This window comes from Danio aesculapii, chromosome 9, assembly GCF_903798145.1.
Source record: "Danio aesculapii chromosome 9, fDanAes4.1, whole genome shotgun sequence".
In the NCBI taxonomy this organism is placed as follows: domain Eukaryota; kingdom Metazoa; phylum Chordata; class Actinopteri; order Cypriniformes; family Danionidae; genus Danio; species Danio aesculapii.
Genome location: NC_079443.1, coordinates 41722918 through 41735822, shown reverse-complemented (window position 1 = coordinate 41735822; position 12905 = coordinate 41722918). Strand labels below are relative to the sequence as shown.

General features: G+C 35.5%; 1 protein-coding gene across 1 annotated transcript in view; it reads right to left on the bottom strand.

The window, feature by feature from the left end:
* Positions 1-507: 507 nt before the first annotated feature.
* The window catches only part of vwc2l (von Willebrand factor C domain containing 2 like), a 61410-nt gene continuing 49012 nt past the window's right edge, over positions 508-12905 (bottom strand). The window contains exon 3 of the mRNA XM_056465976.1: positions 508-659. Coding sequence (XP_056321951.1) covers positions 508-659 — 152 coding nt within the window. The remainder of the gene's footprint in view (positions 660-12905) is intronic.

The following is a 12905-nucleotide window of genomic DNA, read 5'->3' as shown; positions in this document are numbered from 1 at the left end:
TACTCTAATAGTTTAATGAGAAAATAAGAGTCTGTAATGTCAGTTACACAAAAACCTCACAAATAAAGCATTTGTATGTATTATGACCATTTAAAAGTTTGAAAGGGACACCTTAATTACGGCAAAATGCAAAATTATACTAAGAATGATGGTCGTTCTGTATGTTATTTTTTCTGTACGCAAACTCATAATTTCTTTTGATTTTGGATTCAAATGTTTCCATGAGCTTCACCCTAGAATGAATGTTTCTCTCATCACGAGAGAAAAAATGCGTCCTCTGTGAAAGACACTTGTTATGAATCTGTCAAGGACTTTTATGTGTGTGTTTGTTTTTGTGTGTATAGTCCGTTCCCCATGTATCTCTGCTCGTCCAGCCGTCTCAGTTTGCCAGAGGAATTGTGCTCCTGCCAATCAGTCCCTCGCTGTCATAAGGTGGGCGTCCTGTGTGCCGACAGCCGAGCCTCACATCTCATCTGTGTTCCTTCCCTTTCAGCTCCAGAGGGGTTTTTAAGACGCCGCCTGACCATTTAAGCACTCCCGTCGCAAACACTGCGCAGGCTTCCACCAGTCCCCGCTGTGGCACCGACAGATGGTGCAGTCGTCCACCTTCACTTCAATGCCAGCTGGGATGATCGTCGTTCCAGCGAAGCAATTTGGACCTGTCGCATGGGATAAAAGGGAGAAGATTTTAAGGAAGCAGGAATAAGCGATGCGAGGAATAAGCTCATTCTTGACCCACCATTTTTCTCAGTAAACATATTTCTTAAGCTGCTGTTGACTTGAAATTTTAACTGGATGTTTTTAACAACTAAAGAAATCTATATGTGCTAAGAAAACAAAACTAGTTAGTTAAATTAAGTTGTATAAAAAAATGAAAAAATTACATAGTGAAAACATATTTCCCCCACTGTAATTCTGGCGAAACCACAAAAACCTACTTATGTACAAGTTTCGAAGCAGTTTCTAGGTGAAATGAACACTAGGAGGCAGTAAAATGTCAACAAAAATTGTTCTTTTTCCTTCAAAGTATGATTTAGCAATGGTGTAAAAAGTACTGAAAAATAATACTCAAGTAAAAGTACCATTACTTGCTTAAAAATGTAGTGCGAGTAAAAGTAACTGTTGTAAATATTACCCAAAGTATGAGTATAAAGTACTCAAGAGTAGAGTAGTGAATATTATGCTGTAAAAAGCTGATGCATTTACATGTAATTTGTGGATATGTGTAAACGTAACATTCTGTAGTGCAATTAGTTATTGCCCAGCAGGCACACAACGCCATAAGACGTTAATATTAGGTTAGATTTAGGTTGTGGTGTCATGTAATCAAAATTCAATGTCTAGCCAGCATCTAAGGACACCGTTATTTTGATGTCCAGTAACAACGTTGATATTTGGTTGACTTTAGGTTGTGATGAAAAGGGACAAATTTTACGTCCAGCTAACATCTTAAACCATCGTCATATTGACATCAAATACTGACATTTACTCGTCAGTTATGGCAACCAAAATCCAACATGATGTCATAGTGGTAACGTTCATACAACGTCAAGCTGTAACATCATTAGGCATTGATATTTGGCTGATATCAGGTTGAATGTTGGACATTGATCTCGGCCTGACATCGGGTTCTGATGTAAAACCCGATTTTGATTTACAAACAACATGCAATGTCCCCACGACGTTGGAGTACACTGTTAATCTGACGTCATGTTGACGTCTTGTGCTTGTTGGGTTTTTAAAGCCATTTCGGTCATCATGCAGTAAACATCCGTCATCTTCTCATCTGTGACGTATCTAAACAGTCTCAGGGTCAATGCGTGTAAAGATTTTGGACATCATCTTGGACACTTTTAATGCTTCCAACAGTTTGCTGCAATTATAAATCGCCCATGTCTTGAGGTAGTGTATTATCATGCCATTTACCTTCTATGTGGGATTTGATTGGACTACTTAGTAAATTATAATTTCTGAGAAAAACTACTCAATTACAGTAATTTGAGTATTTGTAATTTGTTACTTTACATCACTGATGATTAGAGAATCATATTACGTTAGAGATAAAGTAGATCTAGGAGATTGTTATTGCAGAATAAGACCCAACAAGCTTATCGGCAGTACGACATGAAGTGGAGCACTGTTGTATAAGCCTGAAGGGCTTTATTCTGTAAAAAAACCATCCTGGGTGTACTTTATCCAAATTCTTACATGGCTACTTGCTGTAAAACATAAAAATTAGAAATCAAACATTGTTCTGGGCCATAGTAGTTTATTAATTTTATAATTATATGCATAGCTGACAGAAACAAAAACGGCCGAATAAAGTACACACTAACTTCCATATTATTCAGTCACATGCTGGTGCCAAACAGTCACAAAGCCAACAGAATCGAAATTGGCAGAATAAAGCATATATACATATTATTCATTCACAAGACAACCCCAAACAGTCAAAAACTGTGACTTAACAGACAAGCAGATGCATTGATGTAAATGTCTTTGTAAATGTATGGATTTGTATTCACTGACGATCAAGGTGATTTGAAGGTTCCAGATCAGAGCCTGCCTTATTTAGTGGTTGTTATCGCAGAATAACATACCTTAAAGAAATCTTTTGCGACCACTAGTATAGTATGGTTTAACAAAGATTATGCATACAAATAACAATGCTCCTGGATATTTTAAGTGCTGCGAAACCTTCCGTGAGCAATGTTTCTCAGGTTTTGGAAAAATGTTGCCAGAATCACATCCCTGTGAAAAACACTGCTTTTGTGGATGTCTCATTAGAGTAGTGCAGTGAAACATACTATGTGCAACATATTTAGGGTTTTGCAGAGACCTAGCCAGAAACCAAAAAAACATCGCACTCCTGTGGATGCTTCATGTGAGAAGTGCAGTGAGCAACATTTTTCAGGTTTTGCAGAAACAGCCTGAGTAACTACAAAAACATTGCGCTCTTGTGAATGTTTCATTTAACAAAAGTGTAGTGAAATGTACTCTGTTCAGCGTATTTCAGTTTCTAATACAACGTAGCCAGAATCACAGACCTAAAAAAAAAAGCAATGCCCTCTCATGGATGTTTTATTTGCAAAGTGCAGCGAAATGTACTGGGATCAGTGTATTTCAGGTTTTGCAGAGCGGATCTGAAATCACACACCTACAAAAACCAATGCATCTTTGTGGAGGTTTCATTTTAAAAAGTACAGTAAAACATACCGGGATCAACGTATTTTAGGTTTTACAGAAATGTGGCCTGGATTGGATTACCTACCAAAAGTACCTACTTTACCTAATTGGTACCTACCAAGTGCACTCTGGTGAATGTTTGTTTATTAAAGTCCCACAAAACGTACCATAAACAATGTATGTAAGTTGCTTACCTAAAGCAATGCGCTCATGTATACGATTCATTTTAAAAAGGGGAAAACAGAGACATCTGAAAACCGAGGCGTGCCTGCAGACATTGGCCTATCTGATTGGGGCTTTTTCCCTCAATGTTAAGTGCACAAAGTTCAGTTTAGCACTCTTTCCTTAAGTTCAGACTTCGCAAGTTTGATATGGAAAGCAAACTCCAGAGGACACGTTGAGTAAAAACAGTGTACTGTATAACGTCATTCACTTCACCCTGGCTATGTTGTTTCACTATCTTAACAATAATATAAAACCTTGATATAAGGAACTGCCTATTTTCATTTTGATTAACTTAACAGACACTAAAAATGTTGAGGCATCGTGTAGCTACATAATTATATGACCAGCATCTTCACTGTATGCATATTTATAACAAAAAGGAACCTACTGTATAACATAACTGCCTCCTTTCATTTGCTTCAAAAAATATGATACACACCCTGTCTCCTTTGCTGAATATCAGTTTTAATAATCAATAATGGCCATTATAAAAGTATAACGTACAATATGTTTATACAATATAGGAAATAAAAGCAAGCAATCAGTTAATATGCTGAGTCAGTGTACATGGTTACATAAATGAATATATTAATGTATCTTTGCCTCAGCCAAAAAAAACATTACCTGAGAATAAGTAATAGATTCAGAAAGCCATTAGATAGAGACCAGATGAATTAAATATCACGTTTGACAACTATAGTGAGATGTCCAGCGGAAGATCCTTGATGAACTGTCCGACCTGCACTGCTTTTACTCGAGGTGCTGTGCTCAAAGCATCCGCTGACTGCCTGGAGCTCAGACGTGTGTGGTCACATATGCGTTTTCAGCAGTGTAGTGTGGATGGAGATCTTTTCAGAAACGCTAGGTGAAACGCCAGTACGGACGTTGATTGTTATTCATTCTAAAATGCCATTTTAAAACTAAAGCATATCAGTGTAAACGGAGCTTAAGATGCTTGGATCTTACATACAAAAGCAATCTTGGTCATCGCCAAGAGCCTAGTGGTTAGTGCATTGTCGACAAATAACACTGTCTGATTGCCACCCCCCTAATAAAAAAAACAATTAATTGTACTAGTTCAGGTTTGCAGATAAGTAGCCTGAATCACACACCTACTAAAAAGCAATGCCTACTTGTGGATGTTTCATCAGAAAAGTGCAACAAAACGTACCAGAAGTAGCGTACATCAGGTTCTAGTGAAACGTGGCCAGAATCCCGTATTATGAATGAGCTTGGGTTGGACAGCTCGCAGGAGGCTCTTTTAGAGGGAGTGCCAGAGAGACTCATGGGAGTTTTGAAAGCGGAACAGACGTGTGGATGTTTTTTCACGGCCATGCACCGATGGGCTTGTTTTTGTAACACTAAAGCTCTTTTGCTTCTCTTTGTCTTGCTGTCTAATTCCCCCTCTCACACACTCAACCTCTCACTGGGATGCTTTGCATTCTAATGCGCCACAGGCTGCAGGGGCTGCTGAACAGGCATGATGGCTCTGTGTGTGATCTGAGCACGTGCCGCTCATTCTCTTCTGTTGTGGCCTTGCACCATTAGAGACTGTGAGCTATGCACAAAAACAGTCTTGGCAATCATCGGTCACTGAGCGTGTGTTCATACTTGATGTTCAGTTCTCTTGATTCTTTTGGTCTGGGCCAAAAAATAAAACAATACGTTTCTTGGACTTTTTAGCATTTACATAGTGACTATTTAAACCAAACCTGAACATAAGAGACTAAGTGACTGAGTTGAAGTGTATTTAACAACTGAAGCTGAAGTACTAAACATCCAAATTATATTCATTGAGAATTTTCTTAAATAATCAGGTGTGCTAGGGTAAGTGCAGTCAATGTTTGTGTGTACATGTCAATTGAATTAAATTCAAGCTTATTTGTGTAGCGCTTTTTACTTATTTACAGCTTTACAACGGGTGCACATTATTACATTACAGTCAAAATCATAAAGATATAACATGTTAAGTATGTCAGTTGACAGTACAATGGTCAAGCACACACATAGTTAACCTGCAGTTATACAATATACAGTGTACTTTAAAAAAAAAAAACTGATGTATGTATATGTATAATGTACATTTAATCATTTTCAATTAAGTGATCTGATCAACACAATAATTAAAAACATTGTGCTGTTCTCGAAGTACTCCTGGGGTTGGCATTATCTTTTCACAGGTCTTGGATCTGATCATGTGATGGAACACATCAAGAACAGATGTATAAATAAGTCAAAACAGCTCCAGGAATTCCAGCAAAGGGCCTATTACATGAAAAACAGGTACGCTTTAGCATTCTTTCCTTAAATAGATGCATCTTCTGACATCATATTTTTGGTTTTGCTTAGCTGTCTTTGGTCCATGTTGTGTTTGTATGTTTAAATTTGTTCAGTCTCAGTCTGCTTGTTAGGTGCACTCCAGGATTGGTTGATTGATTGATTGTCTTTATTTGACAATTTTAACTAAAGTATACAAACAAGTTAAGTTAGACTAATTCATACATATTTTAAAAACTGTTGTGGATAAAATACACATGCCAAAAAAAAAAAAAAAAAACAGGCTTATTTCCATTGTTATTTCCATTGTGGTGATATTCCTAAAAATGAAATGCAGAAAATAGAGTGCAAACATCATCAGCTCAGCAAAAGGGAAAATCAGTAAATCGTTGTATGAATGCTGTAATGTTTAAATAATTTTCCATTTAAAATGCATAAAGGTCATGTGACCATCAGGAAGAACGCAGCATCTCATTTCTCACAGGACTTCGTTCTTTCGAGGTAACTTGGCAAGACCGCTCTCCACAAGAAAGCGAGTCCATTCTGGACTCTTGGAATTGAGAAACAGCCAGACACACACACACACACACACAGCTGCGGCTCATTCCCACTCATCACCAGCACTATATATTTCAGTTTGTGTGCCCCTGTCATTGTCTGTTGTTCTGTCACAGTGTGGTGTAAAGTGCAGAGAAGAAAAAAACCAAGAGCGGATCCAAATGCAGCATTTAAACATTTAATGAAAAAATAACAAAATAAGTCAAAACTGAAACAAGGCAAAACAAACCGACGTCATAGGAGCAACTCAAAAAAACAACAGACAAAAAGAGGGGCAATCAAACTGAAATAGTTGAAGTCAGAATTATTCGCCCCCCTGTTTATTTTTTCCCCTAATTTCTGTTTAACAGAGATTTTTTTTTCAACACATTTCTAATCATAATAGCTTTAATAACTAATTTCTAATAACTGATTTATTTTATCTTTGCCATGATGACAGTAAATAATATTTGACTAGATATTTTTCAAGACACTTCTATACAGCTTAAAGTGACATTTAAAGTCTTAATTAGGTTAACTAGCCAGGTTGGGGTAATTAGGCAAGTTATATTATAATGATGGTTTGTTCTGCCAAGATTACATGTTTTTAGTTATAATTTTTACTCTCAAAAATTAAGATACCAAAAAAGTAAAAAAAATAAATAAATAAAGTTTTTGCACTGATGCCATAAATTTATTAAAGCATTTAACTGCACTGTTGATCTTTTGTGATAGTCAAAAACAAATATTAAATAATATTGTTATTAAACATTATTAAAATTGCTTGCATTTATTTTTATCTGAATTGCAAATGCCTGATAAAAGTTTAAAGAGCAATTTGTGAAGGAATCTTTTGCGTTTAAGAGTGAATAACATTTTAATAATCTTTACTAGTACTTTAAGACATAACTGTCTGACATTGAGCACAAATAACATTTTTCATGCACTTGATAACTCTTTTTAAGACCAAGCACATTGCACACTTTATATTCTCATTATATTCTCGTTATTTTTGTAATCAAAAAATCTGATGTCTTTTTTTCTGAAGGACTTGGAAGGATACACAGAAGTGGTTATGCATGTTTTGGTTTTGAATGTAATATTTGAGATGAATATAAACTGAATGTAAGCTGTGTAATAAAAGATTAGTTAAGTAAACAAAAAAAAATCTACTTGAAGAGTCTACAATGAACAAGGCTATTCCTCAATTTCCTCCCCAATGAGCAGATATTAATGGCCTGCTGTCGATTAAACCCGAAGCGGTCTGTGATAATTGCTTAGCAAATATCTATGCATTTACTGTATGTCCGTATGTAAATCCGCCATGATCATTTCTAAATGATAGCAAATCAAAAGTAAACTAGGCCGGCTCAGTGAGTAGAAATCATTTCTTTGACTATTTTGAGGCTGTAATGCCTCATTACTGCAAAAGTGGAAGCCGAGTACAACCACATTTGCCTGAAGATTATTATATTTGTGCTTTGCAAGCAATCGACTAAAACACAAAATGCTTAGATTACACAAATGCACGACTTCCATTCCAATAGCCACTATATTATACAATGCAATTTCAAGTATTTATTTATCTGCAAGTGGAGCTGTTTTTTTTTTATCTTTATATTGTCTGTTACAGCAATCGACCTCTATTGACCTCATAGGAGACTGATGCGGCAATCAGTGGAAATCTGTGAAAAAGAATCCATAACACTCTAGGTAAGTGTTGAGAATTACTGCTCATCCAAACAATTAATTCCAGTCTACTTTAAAGGGGTCTTGTGATCTTATGATGCCAGTTTTTTTCAATATTCAATATGAGTTGCTTTAACACTGTGTGGTATGGTACAGTTTGGCACTGCTTGGCTCACTTCAGTGTGGTTTTGCTTGGCTCGGTTTACATTTCTATTATGGTCTAGTAGTGCTTAAAGTAGGTGGGATTATCACTATTGCTGAACTGCCTCTGCTGCTATGACTTCCTGAAAAACCTTTTAATTCTGGGAAGTCCCTTCCTTGCTTTTGCTGGATATACTCCTTGGCAACCAATGAGAGGAACATACTGACCACAATGTTGCCATTTCTGGTGTCTATTTCTTGCAATGGTATAAAAAAGGTTTGCTTTTGACTACCAACAGTACAGAAGTGGCCGCAGATGCCTTGTGTCACAATTCCAATGGCACTGGTTGTGTTGATTCTCTCAGACCAATCAGTGATCAGTAGGGTGTATACATCAAGTTTTGGTAATGGTATAGCTCACTTGGAACCTCATCTAAGGATGTACTAAAAGGTATCAGGTATCAGTCATACTGAACCAAACTGTGCTGTACAGTGCAAGGGAAAAAAAGTCTTAAGTCTCTGGCATCCCCTGAAGAACCCACAGATCATTTATTATAGCATATCCAGTTGACCATTTTTTCAAATGAGCTGGTCCTCCTTGCCTCTTTTCAGAAAGTCATGCTTCAGATAGTCAAGGTTTAACAAATCTGTAGAATCTAATGCAGCCAACTGTCAGAAATTGTCAGTAGAGATGTTTTATATTTTTGAATACCGGAGTGTATTATGCATAATAAATGTGTTTATGAATAATGAATGCATTTTCGGGATTAAACTAAGGACATTGCATTTGGAAACATTCAAAGAATGTGTAGTATGATACTTCATATTCATACAGTTTAAGCAGTATTTTGCTCAGATCCCACACTTAAAGCATAAGATGTACTGTAAAACTTGTAATGATCCTAACGAGGGCAAGATGACGCTATGATGGCAATGGTATCTAACATGGATTGTTTAAAAACATGTTATTAAAAAAAATTAAAGGTCACACTTTATTTTGATGGTCCGTTTGTTGAATTTAAGTTACATTGCATCTACATGCCAACTAATTCTCATTAGATTATGAGTAGACTGTTAGGTTGGGGTTAGGGTTATTGTAAGTTGTCATGTACTTGCAAAGTTTCTTATAGTGAGTAAATGTCTGTTGAAGGAGCATATCAACAGATATTAAGCAGACAGTCTACTAACACTCAAATGGACAATCAAAATAAAGTGTTGCCATATTAAACAAAGTAATATTTTTATATGATTTATATTGTTATAACTACAAAACAGTTTTTTAAAAATATATTTCTATATTGCTATAACTAAAACAACAGCAACTCACTGCTGCCATGAAGTCTGATTAATTTCTTAACACTTCTTAAATTTGTTCATTTGGGGATCTTATTTTTGGGAACATCTTATTTGAGATTTCCATCTTTGCTGCAAGAAACAATAGCAATATCTAATAATATTATAATTTTGGGGCATGATCTGAACATGAATCGGCACTACTTTGTGAGAACAAATCATTGAATGCTTAAGAAAACTGTGAAACTGTAACAAATTTCCAAAAAATGCACTCAGTACTTAAGGATATGAAGTTGGAGCACCAATAGTTCCCATTGACGTGCACTTTTCAAAGGTCAAATAGAGTTCTTTTGTTTTCACAAAAAACCCCACAGCGTCTCCACAAAATTCTATTAAAACTAATACACAACACAGGCTCAATACAATTACGTGGTTCAACCAACTGCAAAAACCAGCCTGATCTCACAAAATAATTAAGCATTTTACATTTTGTCAGTTTAGTGGCTAATTTGTACGATTTTAAAAGGGAGGCGTGGCACCAAACCCCACCCCTAAACCCCACCGTCATTGGGGGTTGAGCAAATCGTACTAAATTGTATGACTTGGATCGTACAAATTCATACAAATATGCCACCAAGTCAAAAAGTTACGAATTGCTGTGAGATTGCGTACTTCAAGATATGTTTGACTGCAGTTTAAAGGTAAACACTAGGGGGCAGTATGACGCCAACAACTTTGTTCCTTTTCACATTAATGATATTTACAGGGACATATTATTATATTAACATTACAAATTAGGATGATTAAGGGATTATTATTGTACAGTTCATTGCACAACCAAATAAATACCATAAAACAAATCGTTTAAAAGTTTATGATTCGATATTGATACATATTTCAAATAACAAAATACTGTATTTGTACATATAATTGATATTTGCATGGTAAAATCTATAATATATCGGTATACAGTGGTCCCTTGCTATAACGTGGTTCACCTTTCACGGCCTCGCAGTTTCACCGATTTTTTTTTTTTGTGCAATTTGACATGCTTTTTCACTGTCAATCAATTTCCTCTCTGTATTTCCTGTACAGTATAGAATGCTTTTAGCTTGCAAATTAACATAAATCTCTAATCGCTAGCAGTCCGAGTTTCAACAAGGATGCAAAAAGGGTTGTAACTGTCCGCAGCAAGACCATCGTATAGGGGGTCGCACACTGGATGCGCCACGCAGCGCCATGCATTTTAGAATAGTAAACATAGGTTTATATCAGGGTACGCACACCGGCGCTGCAAGTTGGCAGCTGTCTGCTTTAGCTTTGTGGATCAGTGACTGCAGGAAAAAGAACATTACATTGGATTTATGAACCTTTTGCAGATAGCGATGAATGTTTGCGACTTACAACAGGTCTTGATGTTTTGTTTCATTCTATAATACTGGACTTATTTTTCTATGAAGGTTTGAACTTTAAGAGTATTTAAATAAGAGAGAAAAGTGTGAAAATGTTAATGTCTGTCTGAGAAAAGTGTATAAAGTGCGTAGTGAGGGGTTTACAGCCTTAACTTATTTAATAATTAATATAATAATGGAAAAATAAAGCTGACTACTTTAAATGTAACTCCTGTGATTAACGAGACCACTATAATTGAATACGTTTGGATGTGGATGTGTACAAGAAGGTTGTGTATCTGACACGCATAACAAAATGTACATTTCACATTCTCAAAAATATAGACAGCGCACTCTAGTGGATTTGTCCTCTGAAACGGTCAACAAAACGTAACCGGAGCAACCTATTTTGTTTCACAGAGGCACATATTTCCAATAAGCCTGGGTTGCTAATGCGATATTTGAGAACTATGGCATTATGCTAATATGATAAACTGATAGATATGTGAGGAAAAAAATACTTTTGTTGGCAACTTTGATCTATGTAACTTTGCAGATTTTATACTGTACATACAAACAACTACACAACATACTGAAGAAAAAAGAGCTTTTAAGGTCTATTCCATATTAGCTTGCGCATGTTTGTTTAAGCTACAACATTACAGACTTATCAGCGATAAGATGTTTTCAGATACAGATCTTATAGACAAATTAGACATCAGCATAAATCTTGAAGCCGGAGGGCACGCTGAGTTCTTTAGAGATAATTGGGCCAGGGTGGTAAATACGATTATTGTGGATTTGCTCTATTAAAGAGGGTTTAACAGAATACCTGCAGTGTAAAATGTAGGCGTTTGATGATAGCTGTACTTTTTTTACATTAAGACTTTAGGGATCAGATTGGAGACTCGGGCTAGAAGTGTGTTTATCTACTTGCTTTGCTGATCTCTGAGTCGCAGATTAATGTAAATTATTAATAAGCATCTTTAGGGCTGACTTTAAACAGACTTGTGGTTCTGATCAGCATTATTATTATTATTTTTTTTCTTAAGATTACATCAGTGTACATGACATGTAGCTAGTGTGATAACAGCTTATTCAGATTCTACTAATTTATTTGTTTCATTTACAAGTACATTCACAAAAGCCAGTGAAGAGCATATTTGTGGCAGGACCTAAAATGTAATTATATGTTTTTATTATTATTATTATTATTATTATTATTATTATTTGTAATGATGTCTGAGTACATGATGTGGCTGAGTGTTTTTATTAAATTGCAAAGGCTGTGCTGTAATTACGGTAAATAAACGTGTAATCTTGTGTGTTTCAGTATGAATCACTGTGCACTTTTTTTTTTTTTTTACATGAGCAGATAATGAAAATGTTTTCAGTGTTTTGGTTTGCAGTAAAAGCTGCTTGATGCAATCTCTGAGAGTTTGAGTCACATACAACATACATATGAAAATGTAACCTGTGCCAGACATCTTTAAAATTTCTCAATGTGTTGCCAACAAAACAGATTTTTTTTTCTAAATAGTATATGCATGTTCTAATGTTTTAAAGCAAAGTATATTAAATAAGTAGTGTTATACAAACTTAAAATCTTATTAAATATTTTACAGTTAATAGTGTTAAAATGTTTACATTGTAACATGAACTGGAAGTGGCTGAGACTTTTATTTCAGTATGCTGATGTATTTCCAACTAGAGCTGTAAGCCCGAGTACATTTTGATTTTGATTGACAGCTTTTTAAAAACCCGAACCGATTTACAGCCCGACATTATTTAAATGTGCACATGCACACAGCTCTTTGGTCTTTTTTCAAGAATGAGTCGTTTATACATATTTTAACAATTTAATTATAACAAACGTAGGCTATAGGCCACTTAGAAATTTAAACAAAGAAATAAAGTAGGTCCTTTGTAACACTGTAACATCTCAACACTCTAAATAGTCCTAGGTACATACACTTAGACTTTAAATTGGCCAAAACTTTTCTAACAAATTAAATTAAAATAAATTATAAATAATTTTTGACAACCCTTATTTGTCCAAAATGTATGTAAGGCAATAATAAATTAATAATAACTCCACTTTCCAACTTTATCACCTACATCCGGAAAGTATTCTAACTTTTTAAACTCAGTGAATGTCCTTTAGTG